Below are 23,589 nucleotides of genomic sequence, written 5' to 3'. Positions count from 1 at the left end.
AAAGGATGCATTTCACATCTTCTCTGCTTTTACTCGACTTAATGGCTGTGCATTAACTTTAATTTCCACATTCAGAGAAATAAGACAAAAATCTGTTGCCATTTGCTGTATTTAGAGTTCCCTGAGACATAGGCACGTGTAATTTTTCAAAAGAAACCAAAGACTAAAAGCATTTTTTTCATCCCTCTCCTATTAATAGGAAAGCAGTTAACTCAAGACCTTGAATTAACATTCCACTGAGCTGTGTCAAAGCGGTTCTTCCTCTTATTGTTATTATTTGGCTGCACGAAGTTTTCTACCAACTCACTTGTGGCAGCTGTCTCAGTACAATGGGGGAAGAAAAGAAAATGAATGGCTGAATGGATTTTATTTATTTTTTTTTCCTAATGGGAGTCCCAAGCTGGCAAAATATAAAACTGCATTGTGAAATGGTGCATTTAAGGGAACTGCAGCTTTCCTAGTCATATCACGTTTTTTTTGTTTGTTTGTGTGTTTGGTTTTGGGTTTGGTTTCATTGAGAAATTCAGAAGTGAAAGGTAAGCTTCTCCATATTCCCATGTACAACTACATTGGCACAACTGCTGTGACACACGCATGTAAAAATATACACCCAGCAATTTTTTAACAAACTGAGCCTGTATTCTTTCACACCTGTACACTGCAGGTAAGTGCTGAGGTAAACAGCTGCCTGCAGAAAAACTGTGCATGCTGAGACCTTTGCAAATTCAGTCCCTGACAGTCCCACTGTATTACCGTTCAAAGAGCAGCCTCTTCTGCAAGTAGCCTTCTTCACCTTCTTCTGCAAGGTGATGAGTCAAAAATTGAAGCAGGTTTTGAGACAGGACTACTAAGAGAGGTAGATGTGGAAGATCCTCTTCTTGCTTCCCAGAGCTGCAACGAGCAAGCGGTCTTTGTACTGCCCCATGAGCAACCGCTCTTGGAGAGATAAGAACGATCACGTTACTTTCTGCATTCACTACCAGGTGTTTAACAACTATTTTGAATTTAAATGCAGTTCCCTTTTGTTTGGGAAGTACACAGGGATGGTCTGAGGCAAAACACAGACCATACTTTGAAGCTTTTGCTATGTTGCATTAAGTTGCTCTTGCCCCTTCTCCACAGACACACTCAGTGTAGGGAGGGATTTATGAGGCCGCAGATGCTGAAGCCCAAGACACGCTGCACATGTCCTGGAGCACTGCAGTGCTTAAGCAGATTTGCTTGGGGCTTATGGAAAGTGCCTAGAGAGAGCTTTGCAGCGTGTCTTTTAACTAACGCTCTTCCTCATCCATTTTTCAGGCCTCAGGGGGATGGAAAGCCAACCACGAGACAGGAGATGACAGCCTTGGCACGTTGCCTTGAAGAGAACACGATGCAGTCAGGGATGAGCAAGCACACGCTAACCCACCTGCAATTTCTTCCACCTTCATTCACGCAGGATGACTGTGGGAGTTTTCCAAGATGTAGGTTATGTATTTTTTGCCTCATTCTCCTTTTGCTTTAACTGGTGGGATAATCAGCACTGAAATGGGACGAGGCAAGGGAAAAGAGGGGCTGGACAAACTGCTGTACGAGCTGCGCCCATTTCTGCTGGTGCCATGCAGCCACCCTGTGAGCACTGAGTACTTTGGTTTTCTATTTTGTAGTCCAGGTAAAACCATACCTGCTGTTAAACTGCCTTCACCAGCACTACACATGCACTTGCTCACACTGGTTATCCCAGCAGATGGACCAACTGAGTCACCGAATGGGCCAGGGCTCAGCCTGTGTATGCCTGCACAGAGCTCTGAGAATCCAGGACTAGAAATCGATGTCTACAGCAAGAATCTGAGCAGTTTGATAACATGAACATGACAACTCCTGCTTTAATGAAAAGGAGTCCCTGGAGTCTCCTCAACCCATTCTTCTGTCGTGACTGAATAGCCCCTATCTACGCTTCCTCAAAACCTATTAAAAAAACATGGCCTAGATAAACTTGGCATGTGTTCTTCATATAGAGACTGGCAAATCCCTTTATGTAGTTATAAGGCAGAAAGTAAGGCTGACTCCTCAAGGAAGGGGAGGAAATCAATCACAGCCTAGTGCTCACAAGTAAGCCACACAAGGATTGTAGTGTTGTCATGCAGTATGTAATATTTGTTAACCTATGTACTGACTATGCAGGGTAAGGTGTACAGAAAAGCTGCTTCAAGGTTTAGAGAATTGCAGTGCAGCAGCTGGGGTGCTTTTGTTTCTGAAACTTTAACATTCATCTCAGTCGTCACCCCCAATGCAATGGCTTTGCCTACTGCTGAGTGCACCAAACAACTTGGCTGGAAAAGTCACTATGCACTGCAAAGCTAGCAAGTGCTTATTTTCTCCAAATGGTTTTGGTTCATAGTTATTTTAAAAGTTAACATGGTAGAGTTAAATACTGCTGTCAAAGACTTCCAAACAAGCCTGTGTTTATGGCAAGTACAATACTATTTATTATTCGGATTCCAGTATCATCTCAAGGTGGTAACAGATGTGTCACGGAGGCCTTTAGCAACAGGGCAGTAACAAGTCACATGTGGGACAAGTCACTCAGACGTGCCCGACCACCGCAATTTCACCCCCATTACTCTCCTCAAACACCAGGTTCACGTACAGAAAATAGACATGTTCAAAGATACAGGTATATTTGATCAAACAGATTTCTCAGTACAGGATAGTTTAGTTAGATAATACACACACACAAACCCTCATTCAGTTGTGAATGAAACTACCAGTGCTCAGAATAGGACAGGAGCCAGGACATGACTCCTTGTCAAACCATCATTATTTGAAAGACAGCTCTGCAGGGTGGCTTAAACTCCTTCAATTTTGCTCAGAAAACTGCCAGGAAAAGAAACGTCCCCTTACAGTACCGGGTGCTTATGCTGGGTTAGGTATGGTATCAGAGCCTTTGTCTCATCCACAAAACGTGGAGAAAACCTATTACATCAGAACGGGTTGTAAGGCTTAGCTTGGAAATTAGCAAGAGCTCTGGGTTGCCCGAGTACATGAAGTTTAGTGTGAGGTTGAAAACTCAGCCTGTTAGTAACTGCCACAGCAGCATAAACAGCAAACAAAAAGTGTGCTGGAGTGAAATATCCTGCATTCCTAAGTAGCCCATCAAAGTGCTCTGGTGCAGTAATGAAACCCATGTGCTGCTCAGTTCCCCAGAACTTTCCGAACGCAGCACTGCTGCCATGAATTAGGCTCCTAGAAAAAAAAATCTCTCTTCAGGATTGCTCCCACAGCCTGGAGAGAGGTAGGAGCAAAAAGCTGAAACAGAGCAAAATATTATACACAAAAGGGTTTGACAAGAAGGTTGTGTTTTTGTTTTTGTTTTTTCCAAGTATGGTAACTTTGCATGATAAAATAAAATGAATCCCTCACCCCCTGCTATTATGAAGGCACTCTTCATGATAGAGGTTTCTCTGCACTATTTCAACGCAGGACAAGATTCAGAAGGACACGGAAAACAGATGCGTTTTCCAGAACAGGCTGAGGCATTTTGGCAGTGCAGTCCCTATTGCCACCAAACCCATTTTATGGTAAATAAGAAAATCTCTGGTATCCAATCAGTATCCATCCACCTACTTCAATTGAACATTAAACCAGACCCAACGCCATCATCCAGGACATGTCTGCCTTTTTAGACAGATCTTTTTAGATTCCAGGTTAGCATTAATCCTATCAGACCAACCCCAAAGCACACAGGTGTATGTATAGAGCCTTCTGCTTCGGCTGGGTGACTGCAGGACTGCTTCTTTCCCAGCAGGTCATGGGGTTCTTCTTATGTTTGTCTTGTGCTGTGCTCACTGCATAAATCTGGTGCTGAAAGGGTCCAACATGAAGCAGAATCTGATTTAAATGAACTGCACATGCAACTGTGTGCACTTTTTTTTAAAAAACAAAGAAAAATAGTATTAAAATTTTAGTTTCATTTCTCCCTTTCCCACTTCCCTTTCTCAGTTGACAGTCCACCAGCTGGTTAACTGCTCTGAACGTGCACACTCGTTCCCACGTCTAACCAGCGGGGCACCGTGGAGCCCTATGCTCCACCACCACACTTTCGTACTGAACCACAGCCTGCTGCCACTGCATGAGGCTGGTGGCTGCGCTCCGAGTGACAGCACCTGCAGGACTTCAGCAGAAGCGCTCGCTTCACACATGCAGCTGATAGCTTCCTTCCACAGAACACAGCAGGAAAAGGGAGCGGTTTTCTCCACGGAGACAAAATGACCGTGATGGATGATGTCTTGCTGTTAGGTGGTTCCTGGTGAGGGTGCAACCATGCTTTGCTCTGGTTTGCTCCTCCTATGAATACTTCATATATATCTGGAAAGGAAAGACAAGTATTGGAAAATACATTTCAAAATTTTAACCTACAGCAAAACCTCAGAAAGTCTTGTCCAAATGTAGTTTCTTGTTATGTTTGTTTTTGAATCAAACAACAAATGACCTCCCTTCAATAGCCTTCTTGGTGAAGCAAGAGGGTAAGAAGATGAAAAAGTGGAATACAATACAGCTGATTGACATTTTCCGTAAGGGACCTCCCCCCTAATTAAAAATGACCCCGTTTATTTCTTATATAGCACGACTTCTTAACAAAATTATAGACAATTTAAATAAAACACACGTTTTGTAAAACGCCCCGTAAAAAACAATTTCACTTTTGACCATCTCTAAAGCACCAGCAAGCCCTCAGTAAAGCTAGATGTCTGACTCAGCTTTCATGCAAGAAATACTACTGGCTACTGAGCAAGGAAAAATGCAATCAATCCTTCACTTCAAAGTACTGTTAGTTAAAGATGAATTACTTGATCTTCTGGCGGTGCACAATGGAACAGAAGTGGAGGACACCCAAGTTCTTCCATTCTCTAAACAAATTCAACCCCCCCTCTCTGTAAGAAATTACCTTTGTGTTAAAAAAGGGCACGCTTTTCTGAGCAAAATGTTTACGCTAATAAAGCTTCATGGAAGCCTCAAAGAGGGCAGATAAGTCTTCTTCTGTTTGGGGACGTGGTGACAGTTTAGTCACTCTCTCCTGCAAGATGAAAGACAAACCAGATTAGAGAAGGTTGCCAACAAGTGGAATCAAAGAGCAGCTAACTGTGCAGCTCAGCTATGTGCTGATGTCCTTTGCAGAGAATAAGGGTTTGCAAGTAAGTAATCAAGCAATTAAGGTTGAACCATCATCAACTGCACTGTACTTTCAGTAATATTCTGGCTAAAACAGCTTATGATTAAACACACAGAAGGAAGATTAAAAAGCAGTTCAGTTGCAAAATTGAGTACTTCAAACATGCCAGTCACAGATCCAGGTACGCTGGGGGTAGCAATCTGGGAATACAGTCCATTTTAAATTCATTTGCCAGCGTTGGAACTAAGAACTTAATTTTTAGGCACTGAGATTTTCAAAATACATCTCCTCTCAAAGGCCGGGAAGCCCAGTAGATGGGGAGAATAAGCAGTGAGTGCAGCTCAGGCTCCAGAGGAGAGGCACGCCAAAGGAAGGTAGTGCAGCTGCTTGATATACAGCTGGACACCTTGGACCAAGAACAGAAAATAATTAGGTTGGGTTTTACTCTGGCCTGTGATTCACCAGAGTTTGCAGATGCATAAGTCCCACTGACTGAAACGAAACCCAGCTGTACGCTTCCCCGTGCTGTTTTACAGAAATAACTACAAAGGCAGGGACTGCAACTGCGAAGAGCCCCCACGCTGTCCAGGGTGCGGAGCTGTGATTGTGCGGGGAGCCAGGGACTGCAGAAACATGACAGGGCTCCACTGGGCTGCGACAGCCTAACATAATGCACTTGTAGTGTTACGATCAGTGACTTCATGCCTTCAACAATCAATGAATTTACCATTTACTGAAGTACTGGGGAGGTTTACAAACACCTGCAAAGCCAGATGCCCACAGCAGGAACACATCGTGCCTCGGCAAAGCAGTCTCTAAGCGTTATCTGCTGCCTCTTTGGCAAGACAGCTTCTCCTACTACAACCGGTTTCCACATCTCCCTGGTGGAAGAGGCTGTCCCTCTAAACGCCCTGATTCATTTCTCCCTTTTTTTCCACCTGTGACACTGTGAACGTCATTTGCTGTGGGGCTTGCCTCGCAGACCGGGTCGGATGGCAGGGAGGGGATGCCTCCGGCCCTCAGCATCTGGAGGAGGCTCAGCAAAAGCAAAAGGCAGAGCTCACACCGCTGCCGCAGCTGCTCTGCTTCCCCCTGTGCCCACAGGGCTGTGATTTGCCGAGCAGCCGGATGCGGCCGCAAAGCGAGAGCACCACGCTGTGAAGTTCATCTGTGGATACGGAGCGAGCACGGCGAGGAAGTCACCGCAGAGATATTCACAGCTCATAATCAGCACGGCCTGCGATGGGTCCGAGAGGCGCAGCTTTGTGCAGACAACTTCATGTGCAAAAGGAACTTTGCAGGTACAGCTGCAACAATTGAATGAAACCTTTCCTCGCCTCTGATCAGCGCGGCTGCAGACATGGATCCAGCCAAGGAAATGGCTCAGATTCTTCTGTGCAGTTTTGAAAACAAATGGAGAATTCAAACAGCACCAGGATGAAAAAGTGTGTTGCTTTTTGTCAGACTCCCAATACACGGTAACTCAGAGCTCAAATACCCAGTAAATTCATCAGCCTTAAACTGGGATGCTTTGGGCCAAACTGCAGTTTTGCAGCCCTGTGTTACCTGTGAAGTCCCACGGGGTGACAGGGGACGGTCACCCTGACAGACCATAGCATTTCCCAGCAGCAGGATGCTCCCTCCACATGGCAGCTCGACACAGAGGCACCAGCGCTGCCCCCACACAAGCCCACTGTTACGTGCTGATGCCCAGACAGCAAGGCCCTGGCTCCTCCGGGCTGACTCAGTAAAGTCTGGTGTAATGCCAAGGATGAGCAACTTTGTGCTCATCGCTGGTTCAGCCACACTGCCACTGCCTCTGGTATGGTTGCAGGGGTGGGTGGGCTGCTGCCATCGCTCATTATCAGCCTTCCTCATCTCCCCCCTGAAACCCACACAGGGCCAGCCACCTTTTTGGCCTTGGGACGTGATCTTCCTTGATAGATCTTCCTTGATAGATTCACCTCGCTGTTGTGAATGGGATCAATTCCAACAGACTCATTTAAAAAGAAAACCAAAATCCTATTCTAACTTCAGGTTTGCCCCAGAATAGCTCCAGCCCTGCAGCATGAAGTACACCTGGCTGACTGATGGTATTAGCAGCAGCGGCCTGCAGCACACTGCCTTGCCAGCACAAATGGGTGGCTGCTGTGTTCTGAAGAAAACTTACTGAAAGGTGAAAAGAAAATAAATATATCAAAGACTGACCTGTATGGACTGGCTCTGTAGGTAATGGACTGTTAAGGAATACTAATATGTTCCCAGTATGGTACAAATACACAAAATGAGGTTTGAGAAACTACCAAGTCAGCTCGTTTTACACAGCACAATTAATCACCAATGCAGTGAGATGACAGTAAATGAATTAAAAGTCAATCTGAGATAAGCTAACAAAAAAATAACGACAACAAATAAAACCTTCAATGTCTAGCTAAAGAGACTTCCCCCTCTCTTAGCTAAACAAAACATGCCTTCAATGAGATGTTGTGCTTGTGCTGCCCCAAAATAAATGTTTTAAAGAAAGCATACTAGGAAAACAAACCTCCAAAATGCCCCATAACAATTTATGTGCATAACCTATTTGATGCATACTCTGACACTACTTCTTCCTGGCTTTGCCACTTGATCCCAAGTAGCTGCATCTCTGGGTCTCATTTCCTCAGGTGTAAAATAGGAGTATCATTATTTACTCTCTATTGTAAGCTACTCTGAGATTTATCAATGAGAACTAGACATGATAAGAGATCCTGCTGCAAGAAGTGATTAACCTTTCAGCCTACAAATTTTTCATTTTCACCATATTGTTTATTTCCCTTGCTATTTGGTGGAAATAAATCCTGAATAGACAGAGCAGTCCATAGCACATGAATTGAGCTGTCTTTTTACAAGGAAGACACCGGATTTTGCTTTTGGTGTGGTGTGTTGCTTTTTGCAGTGTCTTTGTGAGCACTGAAACAATAAAGGGTATTACAAGTTTAAACTACACCCTCCCAGGGGACCTTATTTCAAATTCTGATGGGGGTCAATGGAACAAAAAAGCCATCTGTGGAAAAAAAAGTGTGACTTCTCAGTATGGAAAAGTTTATTGCAAAGTCAGCTTCGCCATTCTTACCAAGTAGTGCTTGGTGTTAAGGTTTTATCTTTAACCCATCCTGCACATACAAGTAACAGAGATATTTAAGAGAAAACAGTTTATTCCACCAAGATCAAAGCTCTACGAAAACCATCCCCTTTTTTAAAAACTTGGAGTTTAAAAAACGCCCTGTTCTTTCTGGACCCATGCAAAGAACAGACTGCAGCATGCACACCATCTCACTGAAAATAAAACTTACACCATGTAGAGAGAAGAACAGCTGACTATACCTTACTTTCTCCATTGTGTTTTCATGTAGGACTATAAACAACATTTGCTTGAAAAGAAACCCTTCTGTTTTTTTAAAAAATCTGCTCTATTTCATTTGACAAGAAAAACTTTTACTTTCTGTCTTACCTGAGGCAGAGTGCCTTTGACTAATGCAGGGATGTCTGCTTTAGAATACCCAATTGCAGCTAAGCCATCATCAACATTCAGATCAAATAGGAATTTCCGGAGCGTGTCTGCCAAAATAAACCCCGCGTCTTTGATTCTGGCAGTGCGGATGTCAGCTCCTAAAATAAGACATAATGCCTTGACTGTAGGGTGGAGAGAGAGGAGGAAGCCTGTTCTGGACTTAATTTAATCATAATATCAGCTGAATACATATCCATACATAACAGTCGCTGCCCTAAAAGCAACATGAAGTAAAAAGAGGAATCAGTCTTCATTTTACAGTCAGGGTGATTGGTAAAAGGTGAAATAAAACAAGATCAGGAGAAGCAGGTAACCACTGCCAGAAATACTAACTGCCACATGGAGTTAGCTTCCTCTCCCTCTGTGCTTACAGGGAGAAGCACTCTTCAGTCTGACTAACTGCTGGGAGGAAAGAAGCTAGCACATGAACGTCAGCGTTATTTATTTTTTATGGACAGCCTGCCAGATGCTACCTTTATTTTAAGGCCTTGAGTTTGCTGACATCTAGAGGACATGGAAACCAGTGACCAAATAATTTCCTACTTGCTCTGTGTAATTGCACATTCAAAGAGAGGACGAGAGTGCAGAGGCCGAGAAAGATAGGAGCTGGCAGGGCAGAGGTTTAATAGGTTAAATAAATCCTGCAGTTAATGCTGTTTGAATCTGTGCTTCCTTGTGTAGGATAACACAGAACGGAAGAGGAGGAATTGCTATCTTTGAGACATCCACTGTACAGCAATGAAAGCTTCAATATAAACTGAAATACAAAATTACAGAATAGCTTGCTCCCCCTTCTTCAATGAATGGTCAAGAATTAAAAAAAAAAAAAATAAAAAAACCTACACGTCCCTATAGAAGATGGAGCTTCCTCCCTGTGATTTCTCTTCCAAGCAACCTGAGCCAAGTTTGTTCTCTGCGTAACCTCAATGATGTTACACCAGAACTATGCTGGGCCCAAGAACCATGCTGAGAGATGAGTAAGAGCACAACATAGCTACGGGAGAAATGTTTTCTGTGACCCTCCTGCGGTTCAGGGTAACATGCACGGGTGACTAAGCGAACAGGAGACCAACAAACTCATTTGAGGAGCTCAGATATTTGGGTAGTAAGAGGGGCAGTACTGGGGTAGACACCGCCAGCAATTGATGAATATCACGACAGAGTACTGTATGCAGACTGATGCCATGGGGATTATGGCATGCTACCTGAGCTTAATTGTAGAGGAGTCATTGGGATGTAAAGGTGATCCACTGTCTTCAGGTAGTAAAGTGAAAAGGGAAAGGGAGTGGGGGAAAAAAAAAAGGACAAAAAAAGGTTTTGTTATTTTCTTTTTGCTCAGCCTAAAGGATCCATTAGTCACTGACTGCACTCCGAACATTTCTGGCCACACACACACCTATTTCAACTGTTACAGAATCCACCCGAGGAGGTATTAAGCTTTTTCTGGCTGTACCCAAATTCACAGCTGTACATACACACAACATGACTATTTAGTAATCTTCTCCACATTATAAAATAGCTCCTCAGTCACTGCATCTGGCAACATGACAGATTTGAATCAGCTACTGGAGTCAGTTGGATTCCAGACTTGAATCAAGAGCAAACACCCCAGGTGGGAGTTAATAACTTCACTTCCACGTGACATCTTTTCAGCAGGGACACTTTACAGCAAGGCAGACACTAACAGAGCTTAAATTTCTATTGAGAATATTAACGGAGCTTCTAGAAGCAGAATTGATGGCAGCTGTTCAAACCACAAAACCTAAAGGAACTACTTTTCAACAGCGAGTTTTAAAATCAGGGAGCCAGAGATCAAACTCTCCGATACGCTGTGCAGGCCAGTTATCTGACAACAGCCCACTTTATGTGAGCTGTATGCTACTGCTGCAGGAACACAGGCATTTTGTAGCTTAGTATCTCTCCAGCTAGGCTGTGTTCTGTTTATGACCACAGGCAGGGCTGCAGGAGGACGGCTGAACAAATCTCAGAACCGAAAATAATAAAATAAACGGAACTCTCCCCCAGTCTATTTATTCCTGAGCATGTTGTTTTACCCTCTGCAATACAGCTGTGGTATTTTCACTGTCTATCCAGGAGACTTTGCTGAGAAGCACGGTGCTTTCAGCCTACATACAAAGGGAAGCCATACACATGGCTGGACTGCTGCGACTTGCAGGCAGAAGGCTGACCATACAAGGGATTGAGTACGAATTTTCCAAATACCAGGAGAGTTGCTCTACCCACTTTCTCTCTGCTGTCTACGCTGCTGTGCACATGACTGTGGTTGCTCACTCCTCAAGATAGAGAGCACGGGTATTAGCTGCAGTTTAGCTACAACACAGGACTGAGTGCAAGCAGCAAAGCTGGCCTTAGATATAAATAAACGAGCCCACAGGAGAGCCATGCTGTCACAGCAAGGCTGCTAACAGCTCCAGGACTACGTCACTGAGAGCTGGTTTGCTATACATAGCCATGCTGGGGGTGCAACAAAGAGCTATCCTAGCTCCAGGACATCTTCCAGCAAAGGGCTGCACGGATTTATGAGCCACTGTATGAAAAGAGAATCTTAAAATGTGTTGTCAGCTTGCAGCATTTATTGTCATTCTGGTAAGGAGCAGAAAAGGGTAGCTGAGCCATCGCAGAGGTGTCCACGGAACAGCTACTCCGTGCTTTCCCTTGGTATCAGCCACTGAGAAATTCCATCACCTACAGATAATCTAATCTACTATCTTACACCTACGTTAGAAGGACAGAAAGCCACGGTTATTGTTTGCCTTGGAAAAGGAGCAGGAGCGATCCAGAACACCACTCTGTCCTAATTCAGTGCAACAGCAGGGGATTTGTTGGGCAAAATGCTTTCTTTTTGCAAACAGATGCAACTGAGCATTGGTTTATTTTATGGTATCTGCTTTAAAGTAACTTCTCTCCATAAAGCACCAAGAAATGTTGATCACAGTTACACTCCTGATCTGTAAGGTATCTAGTGAATTTCAGCTTTCCAGTTTTCTAGTCAAGAAGCACAATTCTCCAGTTTGCTTCTTTAATTACTTAATCCAAAATAAAAAATTGGACACCAGAGCCCAACACTTGTTTTTTGTTTTGTTTTAAATTCCAAACCTCTGCAACAACTATGACTGCTTCCACACATTTCTTCCCCTCCCGAAAAGACATTTTGGAACAAATTCAATATTCACAGAGATTCCTACCTAGTATTTCTGCAGCTTCCAAGTGCCGCTCAGGATGTACCTGTGCTGTGAAAGCAAACACTGCTGGGGATGTCAGCACCACAGACAGGCCATGTGGCTGGAAAAAAACAGACAAACAAACAAACAAAAAAACACATTAACAGCACATCTGCTTGTACCATCAATGTGCTTTAATGCTCAGCAATGTGATATAACAGAGAACTGAAGTGCATGATAGGGAAACAAAGATAAACCAAGTTTTACCACTAAAGAGTGATCCACGTTATAATCCTTTGGTTTGTAAGTTTTCACCAAACCAGAAATAGGGTAGGACATTCCATGGCTGGAACAGAGAGTAAAGAGAAAGTGGTTAGGGCAACTTGCCTGGTATTTGGGAAATGTATGTTCAACCCCCTGTGTGGTCAGCCTTCTCTGTGCAAGTCTCTCGGATACAGAAACACAAAAAGTATTTAGATACAGATACAGCATGGATGTTGGGGACAGATAACCCTTATCCTCTGCACATTAGGGACCAAGTTTTAAAAACAGCAAGAGCAAGCAGCTCCTTACTTTGAGAGGGTGAAGTTACATACTCTACTGATGGGACTGAAAGATGCTCTGATACTAAAGTAAGGCAGACGTGCCAAAAAGAACATAATCCGAATTCCCACCTGATCACGCTGCATGAGAAAAATAAACAGTGATTTTAAAGTATAATTAAAGAGTGGATTTGCTCAAACAAAAGAAATGAAAGGAAGGTCTCTGAAGAGAATGACTGCTAATAACTTTCCCACATAATGCAGGCTTCGGCTTTGCTTCTCTGAGGTTTTCACCCCTATGAAGATAGATTGGATTATAATATTAATTACAGCTCATTTCAAGCTGCTGAATGCCCACCCCACTGCCACTTGCCTTGGCTCGTGAATGGCACAAGATCACCTCCGTGCTGCAGAAGAGCTGGCATGGAATCCAACATTTTAGCTGCCCTTGATGCTTCTTTTTCCAGTTATGATTTTTACTTGTACGGTCAAGGAAGGTAAAGAAGGCCACATTTTGGAATTTTCATGGGATTTGATTTGAGTATCCCAAACCAGAATACACAATCTTCATCCATGTAAATGCCAAAAGCCTACTAATTTCTCACAACATATGACCCTGCCTGTGATAAGGGGCAATGCAGGTCAAGCTACGTTGTCTTATACCCGGGAAAGGAGGCAGCAATGTTTTTGACAATACAGAACAAGCACTGGGCTAGAGGCTGACCTCAGAAGGGATTAACATTTTTCTGTACTCACCAGAGATGAACACCAGCGTTGCCAAAGCCAATACCAGCAAAAGCACTTGCTAGGTGCATGTTGGCTCGTGCTTCACGGTCTTCAGGGTTTCTGATGGCTCTGCACACCATGGAGACAACCGTACCAGCAAATTTGTGACGGAGGAGGGAGAAAGGAGAGCAACTTTTTACTTGGGCAGATAATGATAGGACAATGGGGAATGGCTTTAAACAAAAAGAGGGGAGATTTAGACTAGATGTTAGGAGGAAATTCTTCACTAAGGGCGGTGAGGCACTGGCACAGGTTACCAGAGAAGCTGTGGATGCCCCATCCCTGGAGGTGTTCAAGGCCAGGCTGGATGGAGCTTTGGGCAACCTGGTCTGGTGGGAGGTGTCCCTACTAATTCTACTAACGAGCTTTGGCAACCTCACAAAGAGATCCTAGATCACGCCAGCACCCACTGAGATTCACGAGAAAGCTGGTCTGAACCCCACCATCACGTCAGGCTGCTTATGCAGTTTGACAATATGGAGAAAATGTCTCTGGAACAGATTCCACAGAACAACAACAAAAAAAAAAAACTACTTTGACTGGCTAGGTACTGCAAAAAGTCTTTAAGAAAATAATATATTGATCTTTAACATAAAAGCTTGTGGTATACAAAACCTGTATACAGATTAAAACGTAACTGGTAAGGATCAAAGCCAACTCCCAGTTAAGCCAAAACTTCATTTAAATTGAATGTCTTCTAAGTATTAACTAGTTTTCAGCAGAAGTACAACTTCACACATTTCTAAGTGATTGCAGTCATCTTCTTGATGAATCTATTTGCATATTCATTTGCAATGAAAGTCACAGAAATGACAGCAGCAATATTTCATTGTTGCATATTCCTCTTACACTGTCAAAGACAATCTTCAAAAATATACGAATGCTGCTCCCATATTAACTGATCAGCTTGAAATTCTTTTAACCGAGGACTTCTGAAGTAGATCCACTGAGGCATTAAAAAGCTATGGCTACAAAACAACCCAGTAATCCTAATCCTAGTTTCAATTTTATTTGATAAATATTTTGTTTTATTCAAGAGAAATTCAGGGTAGAAAATGAAGGCTTAATGCATTGCTTCAACCTAAAATTCAGGTTCTAAGTTCTTTTGGGGCACTGAAGACTGAACACACTGGGAGGTGGGGGGCTGTAAAAGGTATTACCTTTTCAAATATTTAGCCACAATGCGCAGAGCATGAAGAGCCCAGATGTCGCTGATGGGGTTGCTGCCTTGGTAAGCTGGCCGGTTGATGGGATTGGAAGGGCAGGGACTGCGCATCTTGTAAGGAAGAGCGGTGTATGACTCGAGAGCATGGCTAAAAGAACGATGAAAAATTAATTATTTAAGTGGGAGAGCTCCAATTTGCTGCTCTGCTATCCTTTGAGTTAAGGTTCTCCTTATTTATCTCTGGTGCTTAGCCAAAAAGAGAAACGATCTCATGGGCAATTGAGAGAATGCTGGGCGGACACCTCCAGGGTGCTTAGCTCTCCAACAAACACACTGAATGCAGTCCAGACACAGTCACAATCTATCAGCTCATGCCTAAAATTAGGCTGGATGAACTGGCATCTTGGACTGCAATGCTTTTCAACAAAGAGCACTTTGCATCTGCAGTGGGTGCATTTCCTCTCTGTAGGACAGGCACTTTAAGAGGCTCTAGCACCAGATGCACAGTGAGACCCCTTTCTTTTAAAAGCATGGATCTTCCAAAAATTACACGTAAGATATTCCAGCTAAGTGGAAGTGCCAGCAATCTTATCTCCCAGATATGCATAAATCTGGTTACACAGAGCAGGAGCGCTGCCTACACTGCTGCACTTCGATGTACTAAACTATAGGAAAACCATTTTCATTTATAAACAAATGCCTAAATTCCATTACAAACATTGTATTTCAGAATAATTCCCCAAGCTTGCGAAACTGCAGAGTTCCGTTATGGATCTACTACTCTAACACACACAGCACCCAGAAGCAAAGCAAGCTCTGGCCCTCAGAATAGAACCTTCCATGCATTTTGTGCAGTTGAAAGCTGTAGGTTAAAGCTGAAGATAATTTAGTGCCAAGTGAAAAACACATTACAAGAGAGGTAGTGAAGACGGTTGTATTTGGGCTAAAACCTGTCAGCAGCCCACAGGTCTTCAAAAGGTTTGTTTGACACATTGTGGCTTTTATTAGAAAATCCTTGTCCTCTATTCCATGCCATGCCTGACAAATGTGATAAATGCTGTCACAGTTGTGATTAATCATCTACTTGATCTCTTAAAAAAAGGACACCCGGACTCTCTTCCCTGACAGCAACCATTTTGGAAGTAAATGGTCTCTCCAGTTTTGCAAGAACATTAAAATGTCTGCAAATGAGTGATTTTTGCCCATGCTTTCTGAGGTAGGCAGTGCAATTAAGTAAGAGGAATGCAGAACAGAGATCACCTTAACAAGAACAGGAGAGGAGGAGAAAAGATCATAATTTTCTACTCCTAAAATATATTTTTTTCTACAGTCATCATAGTAAAATACAAAAACTATAATAAAATCAAGCAGTAGGCTACACAGAAAACTCACCAAAGCACATCAAAGCCACTGTTGGCCACTATTCGCTCGGGCATAGACAGCGTGTGTAAAGGATCAATGATGCCCAGCGTTGGCTTAATGGCTCTGGAAGCAATACCTGCAAAATATGGGAAGAAACTGAGTTTAATTTTTTTTTTGCAACAAAATTGGACAGCAAAAGCCTAATGTTCAATAGGTAAGGAAGGCAAGTGATTTGAAAATATCAGGAGAAAAGCAAAGGGAGAGAAGGGAGAGTAAGTATCTATGAATTTAAGTCTTATTGATGAAGTCCCTGTAACAGATTTTTTGGATTTGAGACTGTTGCCTGGAGTGAATTCCACCAGACAACATTCTCCCTCTGGCTGTCACTCTCCCTGAGCAGCCTGCCTTTCAAAATGTCTGCGCTGAATGGCATTTGCAACACCATTCTTAAATTTGCATCTCCTGCGGACATCTCTGTGAATCAGAGGACACGAGTGGTTTGTTTCCACAACAAATTACTGTTGCTAACTGCTGTCTTCAGTATCTACAATCACTGTGCCTTCATATCTGGTTAAACTGGCACAGATGTAGCCTTGAGAGCGAGAGAGAGACACAGACAGACAGACAGACAGATTGACTGACTATATAGAGACTACAAAACTCTGAGCTACAGCCACAACTCCTTAGCACTCCCACTTGGGACTACTACCGTAGACTGCATAGTGTAAAAAATCCACACAATTTGAAGTAAAACCTCAAAATAGCTACGAAGCTTAAGATGACATTTTAGCTGTAATCCTTATTGTCCAGGGATGAAAAGGTCAGAGGAAGACAGTGCCCCTCACTTGCACAGCATCTCAGGCCTGAGGTTTCAGAAGTCAGGAAAAGGAACATTTGGTCGCAATTATACAACAAAGAAACATAATTCTTAAAAACAGAAAGAAAAATACAGAGGAAATAAGGAACAGTTGGTTGACCCTGAATGTAAGTAGAAATTTCCTTTGCCATTAACATTTTCTGCCATTTAAGGACTTGAAAGATTTTAGTTTCCTGTTTTGCCTTCAAACTATAATCCACTATATTACATAGGCATTTCATTATGTTAATATGCTATAAATTTAATTTGAGGAGGAAACCTTTAAGCTCTTCAAATTTGTCTGTGGCAGTTGAATCAAATGAATTGACATCTGCAATGGCACGCAGTATTCCTTTTTAAAGGCAGGAAAATAATGAATACATTGGGGGAAAAATATCTTGAATAGAAGACAAAAAATCTCACCAGTTTTTACTTTTAGTTCTTTGAAGTCAAAAATGGCAACACCAGTGGTTTCACTTCCAGTTCCAGCTGTTGTAGGAACTTAAAAAGAAGAATGGGGATAATAACAAATAAAAAGTAATATATAATAACACAGAATAAAGAAAAACACACTAATAATGCCACCAGAAATATAGGATCTGGGAAATCTTGGAGGTGTCCCTGATCCAAACCCAGCAGGTCAAAATAAACAGCCCCTTTGATTGTTCTTCTCAGTAAATGGAGTCCAACTCAGCTAAAAAAGACAAACTAATGACAAAACCTGTGAAATAAGCAGCAAACTTGCTGCCAAATACAACTAGAGGAAAAGTAAGCCCAAAGGAAGGTGAAAAGGTCAGGGTAAACTGACTCTTCTCCTCCTGCCCCTCACTCCCCACACACACCTGTGCTGCTTTACCTGCAATGTGTGGCTTAAGGGGCACAGTGACGGGCTTCCCCTTCCCAATGGGAGCGTTGACATAATCCAAGAAGTCTGATGTAGGGCTGGATGCGTACAGGTTGGCAGCTTTACAGGTGTCTATGACAGACCCGCCTCCAACAGCCACGTAGGCATCAAACTCTCCCTTTTTAGCAAACTCAATGGCATCCAGGAAACTTGGAAAACAGGAAAAGCTTTTCAATCACTCAGGAGAAAAACAGCACAGAGAGAAATTACTATTAAGACCAGTGCATAGGTGACAGGCAAAGAGGTGTTTATACAACCATGGAGCCTGCGTGCTACTTTGAGAAATGTGCTGTTGTAAGTAGTACCTCTGGTCAGTCGGCTCCACCCGGACTTCATCATACATCTGGAAGTTTATACCATATTTTGTCAAGGAATTCAATACTGCATTTACGGGAGGGAGCTGGGAGAGGTTTTTATCTGTCATCAGACAAACTTTTTTAGCACCCAGATTCTTCAGGTCCTACAATAACAAATAAATTGCAACAGAAACAACTGGTGTAAAATCATATGCTTAACTATTTACTTTCCAATCCACAGCAACTGAATTATTTAATAAAAAAACAAAAACTAAAAATTGTTGCTTATTATAAGACTTTTGAAACAGTATCATCTAAAGAAAAAAAGAGGGTTCATATGTCTGTAAAGGATGCAGACAATAGCATAAATTATAAAGCTGTCAAACTTCTATAGCTGAAGTCTCATTATAGAAACGTACTGGGTTTACCTGGTGAGGTTTTAGTAGCAGGAGGGCTGCAGGGGTGGCCTCTGGGAGCAGAGCCCAGCAGCTGCCCCATATTAGATAAGGACCAGGTCCAGCTGGCTCCAAAACAGACACACTGCTGGCCAGAGCCGAGCCAGGGAGTGAGGCTGGCTGGGCCTCTGGGAGAGCAGATTGAAGGAAGGGGAAAAAAACCTTGCTGTGCAACAGCAGCTGGGAGAGAGGAGTGAGAAGCAGCCCTGCAAACCCCAAGGGCAGTGCAGCAGGAGAGCAGGAGGTGCTCCAGACATGCAGCAGCAGTTCCCCTGTGGCCTGTGTAGGGAGAGGCCCCTGGTGGAGCAGGCTGTCCTCCTGCAGCCCATGGGTCCCACATGGAGCAGATCTCCACGCTGCAGCCCGTGGAGGAGCCCCCGGTGGAGCAGGTGGATGTGGCCTGGAGGAGGCTGCGGCCCATGGAGAGCCCCCACAGGAGCAGGCCCCGGGCCAGAGCTGCAGCCCGTGGAGAGGAGCCCACGCAGGAGCAGGGGTCTGGGGGGAGCTGCCACTCATGGGGGACCCATGCTGGAGCAGTTTGCTCCTGGGGGATGGACCCCGTGGTACAGAGCACGAAGCTTCAGGGACTGACCGTAGCCCCCATTCCCCTGTGCCCCTCGGTGGGAGGAGGTGGAAGGGGTTGGAAGGGATGGGGGGAAGGTGGTTTTAATTTGCTTTTTGTTTCTCACTGCTCTAATCTGTTAGTGGTAGGCAATAAATATCAATAATCTCCCTATTTTAATTAATCTCCCTGTATTGCCCATGATAGTAATTGTTGAGTGATCTCCCTGTTCTTCAACCCTTAAGCCCTTTCCATCGTACTTTCTCCCTTCTTCCTTTGAGGAGGGGGAGTGAGCGCACGGTTGTGGTGGAGTTTAGCTGCCCAGCAGGATGAAAACACCACAAGCAGAAAACTGAAGATAAAGATATCAAATGAAAACCACATGGAACTGCCTAAGGCTGCATTAAAATGTAAAATATTTTTGGACTATTTTTTCCCCCTACACAATTTCTGTGACATAAAAAGGCCTTTCCATGTTAGGTCTCTCCTAGCTGCCTGCCAAAGCACAGCATTAATAACTAGAAAATGTAACACTGAATATTCATTTGTCATTGAAAAAAAAATAAAAAAATAAAATAAGGTGACAAAAAGAAGACACATAATATTGCATCCTAACCCTTGCTAAATTAATTGTTGCAATAGCTACATGAAAGGTGTAATTTAAATAATAATACTAGGTAAGTATTAAATACTTAAATAGTAAATTAAATAAATACTTAAATAGTAAATTAAAATACTATATATATATATACTATATACTATATATATATACTATATATATACTATATTTTACTTAAAATAGTAAATTAAAATTAAATACTCAATACTAGGTAAGTATTAAACCTAGTATCTAAATACTAGGTTTAAAGATAGAAGTTTTGTCTAACTTTTCATTTACTATCTGACCATGAATCTCCTTAACACGTATGCAAATAAAGAGAACTATTAACTCCATAAATGCTAAGCAGCAACAAAAAATACAAAAAAAAAAGAAAAAGAAAAAAAAAAAAGATAAAGCCAAACTAGAACAATGTACTCAGGTGAATCACCCCACACTGCTGAAACACAAATTCCACGCCTTCACAGTGCAATCTCAGAGCCCAACTAATATCCATCTGATTTAATGGAAAGTCTCTGATTCATTTTAATAAGTGCTGGAAGAGACACAGTACTGAAAAAATCCTGTTGAGTCATTGTGATTCAAAATTTTTTGAATTCAATTCCCTGTCAAGTATTGCTGAGTAATCATGGCCAATCATCAATGATCCAATTATCCAGTGCTACACGTCATGCAGTCACTTACACCACAGCAACGCTGATGTAACATGCTTCTGGTCCTTACCCAGCAGTATTTTCCAACCTTTTCACACTGCTGTGTATGACTACACAGACAGCAAAGCAGCGGAGGTTCAGACACATTATGTATAAGCTTTCCTATTTTTAACAGATTGATAGCACCAGCAGTCCTTTAGAAAATAAATTTTCACCAGTGAGGGATTTACATTACAGAGGCTTACCATGCCAATCTCTTTAGTAACTCCTTCTCCATATCGGATGTTAGAAACAGCCATCTGCAAAATAAAGAACACATTCTTCTGGAAAAAATGAAGAAATGACATCAAGTCCCAAACAGCCAAAGTGAAACTTAAATATTTACTAATGTAAGCACTTGTTAAATGCTATACTTGAAAGAATATATTACTTTAAAAAATCATATAAACTTTATTATTAAATCTACCTCAAATGCATAGTCTGTGTTTCCCAGGGTAGCATGTTCAGGAACTGGAATGAAAATTAAACAGTAAAATTAGGGAATAAAAAGTGACTTCATTCTCTATATTACATTTATAACAATATTACAGATGACAGATTTCTTTGCTTTTAAAATCACTAATACATTTGCACAGGTCATCTTGCCTTGTCTTACCCATTTTGTCCTTAGTTGTTTGTGAGATTTAATAACCTAAATGCTTATTTTGATTCATATGATTCAGCAAAAAGGGGTGTTTTTTCCTTCCTTCACTAATTCTTTCCTATAAAAACTGAGTAAGTTAACAGGGAATTCGCATTACAATGTATAAAACATTTATTTATTTATTATATAAATATATTTTTATTAAATATGTTTATATATAATAAATACGTAGAATTAAATAATAAATACATAGAACTGAGTATCTGCAGAGCATACAGGATACTCTATCATTTGAGAGTTGTTAGGAATGCATAGAGGCTACATTATAACCTTCAGACCAACTTTTATGACAAAAACAAGAGATATTCTCTATGTATCAGGATTGCAAACACCTTTTGTATATGTAAAAATAATTCTGACAGCTGCTTATGCTGCTTTTTACTTCTGACTAGTCCTGAACTTGCAGGTGAATCCGAACTGCTTGCTTCAAAATTAAGAAACTGCATGCATCACTAACAATAGGGCTTTAACAAGAACTGGTGATGCTATCAACTTTATTTAGCAGAAGCAAATATTTGTAAGGATAGTACTTCAGTCATATCTTCTCTTTGCCACGTCATTCTTGCACGAATTTTCACAGATCTCTAGTTCTTGCATATCCTGATTTTGCCAGAAAGTGAAACAAACAGCATCAACTGAAACAGCCCATTCTTCTCCAAGAAAGGATCAGATGAGGCGTTCTGCTCTTCCTGCTGAAGTCATGCCTTCTGTCTGTTATATTAATTGAAAAAATGTGATTTGGATTCAGATCCAATGAGTGAAGCCATGATAATGAGTCTTACAGACACTCTGGGGTGCACTGAAGCACTGACCCACGACAGTAACAGATAGATGTATTAAAATCCTTTATGTGCTTTCTATTCAAGCCCAGGCCAGCTGCTATCAGCTCTTTCATTGCCATCTCTTGCCAGGCTGTACATGTTTGACCTCTCCAGGAGTCTGAGTCTGCTGTACCCTCAGTCATTAATTTGACAGGCTAAAAACATGTCCAAGCGATTTACTCTCTTGCTTTCTGACGAAATAATAGGTGCCCTGCTGTTATTTTCTTGAGCCAAAATTAACTTACAGGAAGAATGTTACTGAGTTCAAAACCTGCATTATTTACTGCCAAGAAACAATGAACGATTTTTTTTTTCCTTCTAGTTACTGTTAAGCCAGTTCCCATTATTTACAGACCTACAGAACTGATACCATCTTGCTACTTTATACGATCAATTTCTGCTTAAAACTTAGAGGGTATTCTTAATTAAGATTTCTAGTTACAGGGTATTAGTTTAAATTGACTGAGGAGGTCATCAGGCAGACAACCAGAAAAATGAGATTCAGTTTCTCAGCTGTGCTGTTGTTGTGATGTTTGATGGCCTTGAGCAAAATAAATGTATGAACACATAAACACATATTTGCTTTTCCACAGCTAAGATAATGCAATGATAATTCTTTAAAAAGTGTCTTCAGTAAAGCAGATGAAACTAAGCCACTCAGAACCACTCATTATTGAAATTATGACCCCAAATACCCATTTTTACAGGAACTATCCCAATTGTATCTTTTAGGTACCTTTGTAGCATTAAGAGTGAAACATTTGGGAGGTATTAAATGATTGAGAGCATCTGTAAACTATTCTGCTGGACACCCTACAGCCAAAGCAACCAGAAGCTCCTCCAAGGGCACCTGTCACCAGCAGAGCTCCTCCTGCTTGCTCCCAAACCCTGACTGATAAAAGCCACATCCTCCGGGCTGCCTGCACAAAAAGCCTGAGGAGATCCCACTCCCCCAGATAACACACGCCTTTGTGCATGGCTCCTTTTTATTCACGGCACTTCTGTTTATTCCTAGTGTAGCAGAGACGTGTTTTTCCCCACAGATGCAGACGCGGAGATGGTTCGGGTGATGGCAGGACCAGCAGAAACCACAGCTTCTGGTTGCCTGTCAGTGAGGGGAGGGAAGGCCAGATGTGCTAGCTGTGGCTGATGAGGAGGCACAGGAACCCTCTCCAAACAAAAATCTGTATTATTATGTGGTTATTCTTGTGTTTATGTACTTCGAGTTGCCAAACAACAGGCTGCTTACCTGCTTCCCTCATGCTTTGAACTGTTTGCTGCCTGCTATGTCAGAGATATAAATTAAGCCTTACCTCGGGAATATGTGTGGCTGTGACTCGGGCACCGACACCTAAATAAAAAAAAAAAAGACACAGAAGTCAGGTTTAAGAGCACAACCCCCGACGTGTCCCTGCCCGGCACCCTCCCACCCTCTCCCTCAGCACCCGCAGCCGGAGGCCGCCACCCTGCGGCCGCGGCGGGACCGAGCCTCGGGGGGTGCCAAGCGGCCCCTCCAGCGGCCGGGCACCGGGGGAGAGCCCGGGGGGAGCCCGGGGCAAGCGGCTGGGCACCGGGAGCCCCCTCCGGGGCCCGTCCCCGACTCACGCCGCCCGCTGGAGCTGGCGCAGGAGGCGGGCAGCCCGCTCCCGCCCGGCCGCCATGGCTGCGGGGGGGCCGGGCCGGGCCGGGACCTCCCTGCTCGGCCGCGGGGCCTGAGGCGGGGGGGAGCTGTGCTCATGGGGGAGAGCTTAAAAATAACGTGTATCGGGTGAAACGGGTGCTGAACGGGCAGGAAAAGAGATTTGGGGTGGTTCTGGTTTCACGGAGGTGGAAATTCAGCGAGGTGCTTGCACAGGAATTGGGAACCTGCGCGACGCTGCAGGCGTCGGGAACGGGGGAGAAGCGGGGGGGCACAGCTCTGGGGCCGGTTCCTACAGCAGAGGACAAAATTGCCTCAAAGTCTGTAGTTTTAACAAAAATA

At 43.0% G+C, this 23,589-nt stretch overlaps 1 protein-coding gene across 1 annotated transcript; it reads right to left on the bottom strand.

Moving 5' to 3' along the window:
• Positions 1-3,339: 3,339 nt before the first annotated feature.
• Positions 3,340-23,321, bottom strand: ADHFE1 (alcohol dehydrogenase iron containing 1). Its single transcript, XM_068671998.1, has 15 exons — positions 23,214-23,321; positions 22,922-22,959; positions 20,551-20,594; positions 20,330-20,383; positions 17,805-17,959; positions 17,452-17,648; positions 17,019-17,096; positions 15,770-15,875; positions 14,373-14,525; positions 13,183-13,281; positions 12,152-12,230; positions 11,909-12,005; positions 8,643-8,800; positions 4,928-5,056; positions 3,340-4,347 (listed from the first exon to the last, which is right to left on the bottom strand). The coding sequence occupies exons 1-14, from the start codon at positions 23,267-23,269 to the stop codon at positions 4,973-4,975; spliced, it is 1,398 nt and encodes a 465-aa protein (XP_068528099.1). The 5' UTR covers positions 23,270-23,321; the 3' UTR covers positions 3,340-4,347; positions 4,928-4,972.
• Positions 23,322-23,589: the final 268 nt, after the last annotated feature.

This window comes from Anas acuta, chromosome 2 (genome assembly GCF_963932015.1).
Source record: "Anas acuta chromosome 2, bAnaAcu1.1, whole genome shotgun sequence".
Classification (NCBI taxonomy): domain Eukaryota; kingdom Metazoa; phylum Chordata; class Aves; order Anseriformes; family Anatidae; genus Anas; species Anas acuta.
Note: the sequence above shows the minus strand (reverse complement) of the source record. Positions and strands in the feature narration are given on the sequence as shown.

Bases quoted from the DNA above. Each gene is read 5' to 3' on its own strand.
- ADHFE1 (XM_068671998.1), bottom strand. From the start codon at position 23,269: ATGGCGGCCGGGCGGGAGCGGGCTGCCCGCCTCCTGCGCCAGCTCCAG. The intron at 15,876-17,018 runs GTGAGATTTTTT...CATATTTTGCAG, and splicing joins AGAACTAAAAGTAAAAACTG to GTATTGCTTCCAGAGCCATT. The intron at 13,282-14,372 runs GTAATACCTTTT...CATGGTGTGCAG, and splicing joins GTGGCTAAATATTTGAAAAG to AGCCATCAGAAACCCTGAAG.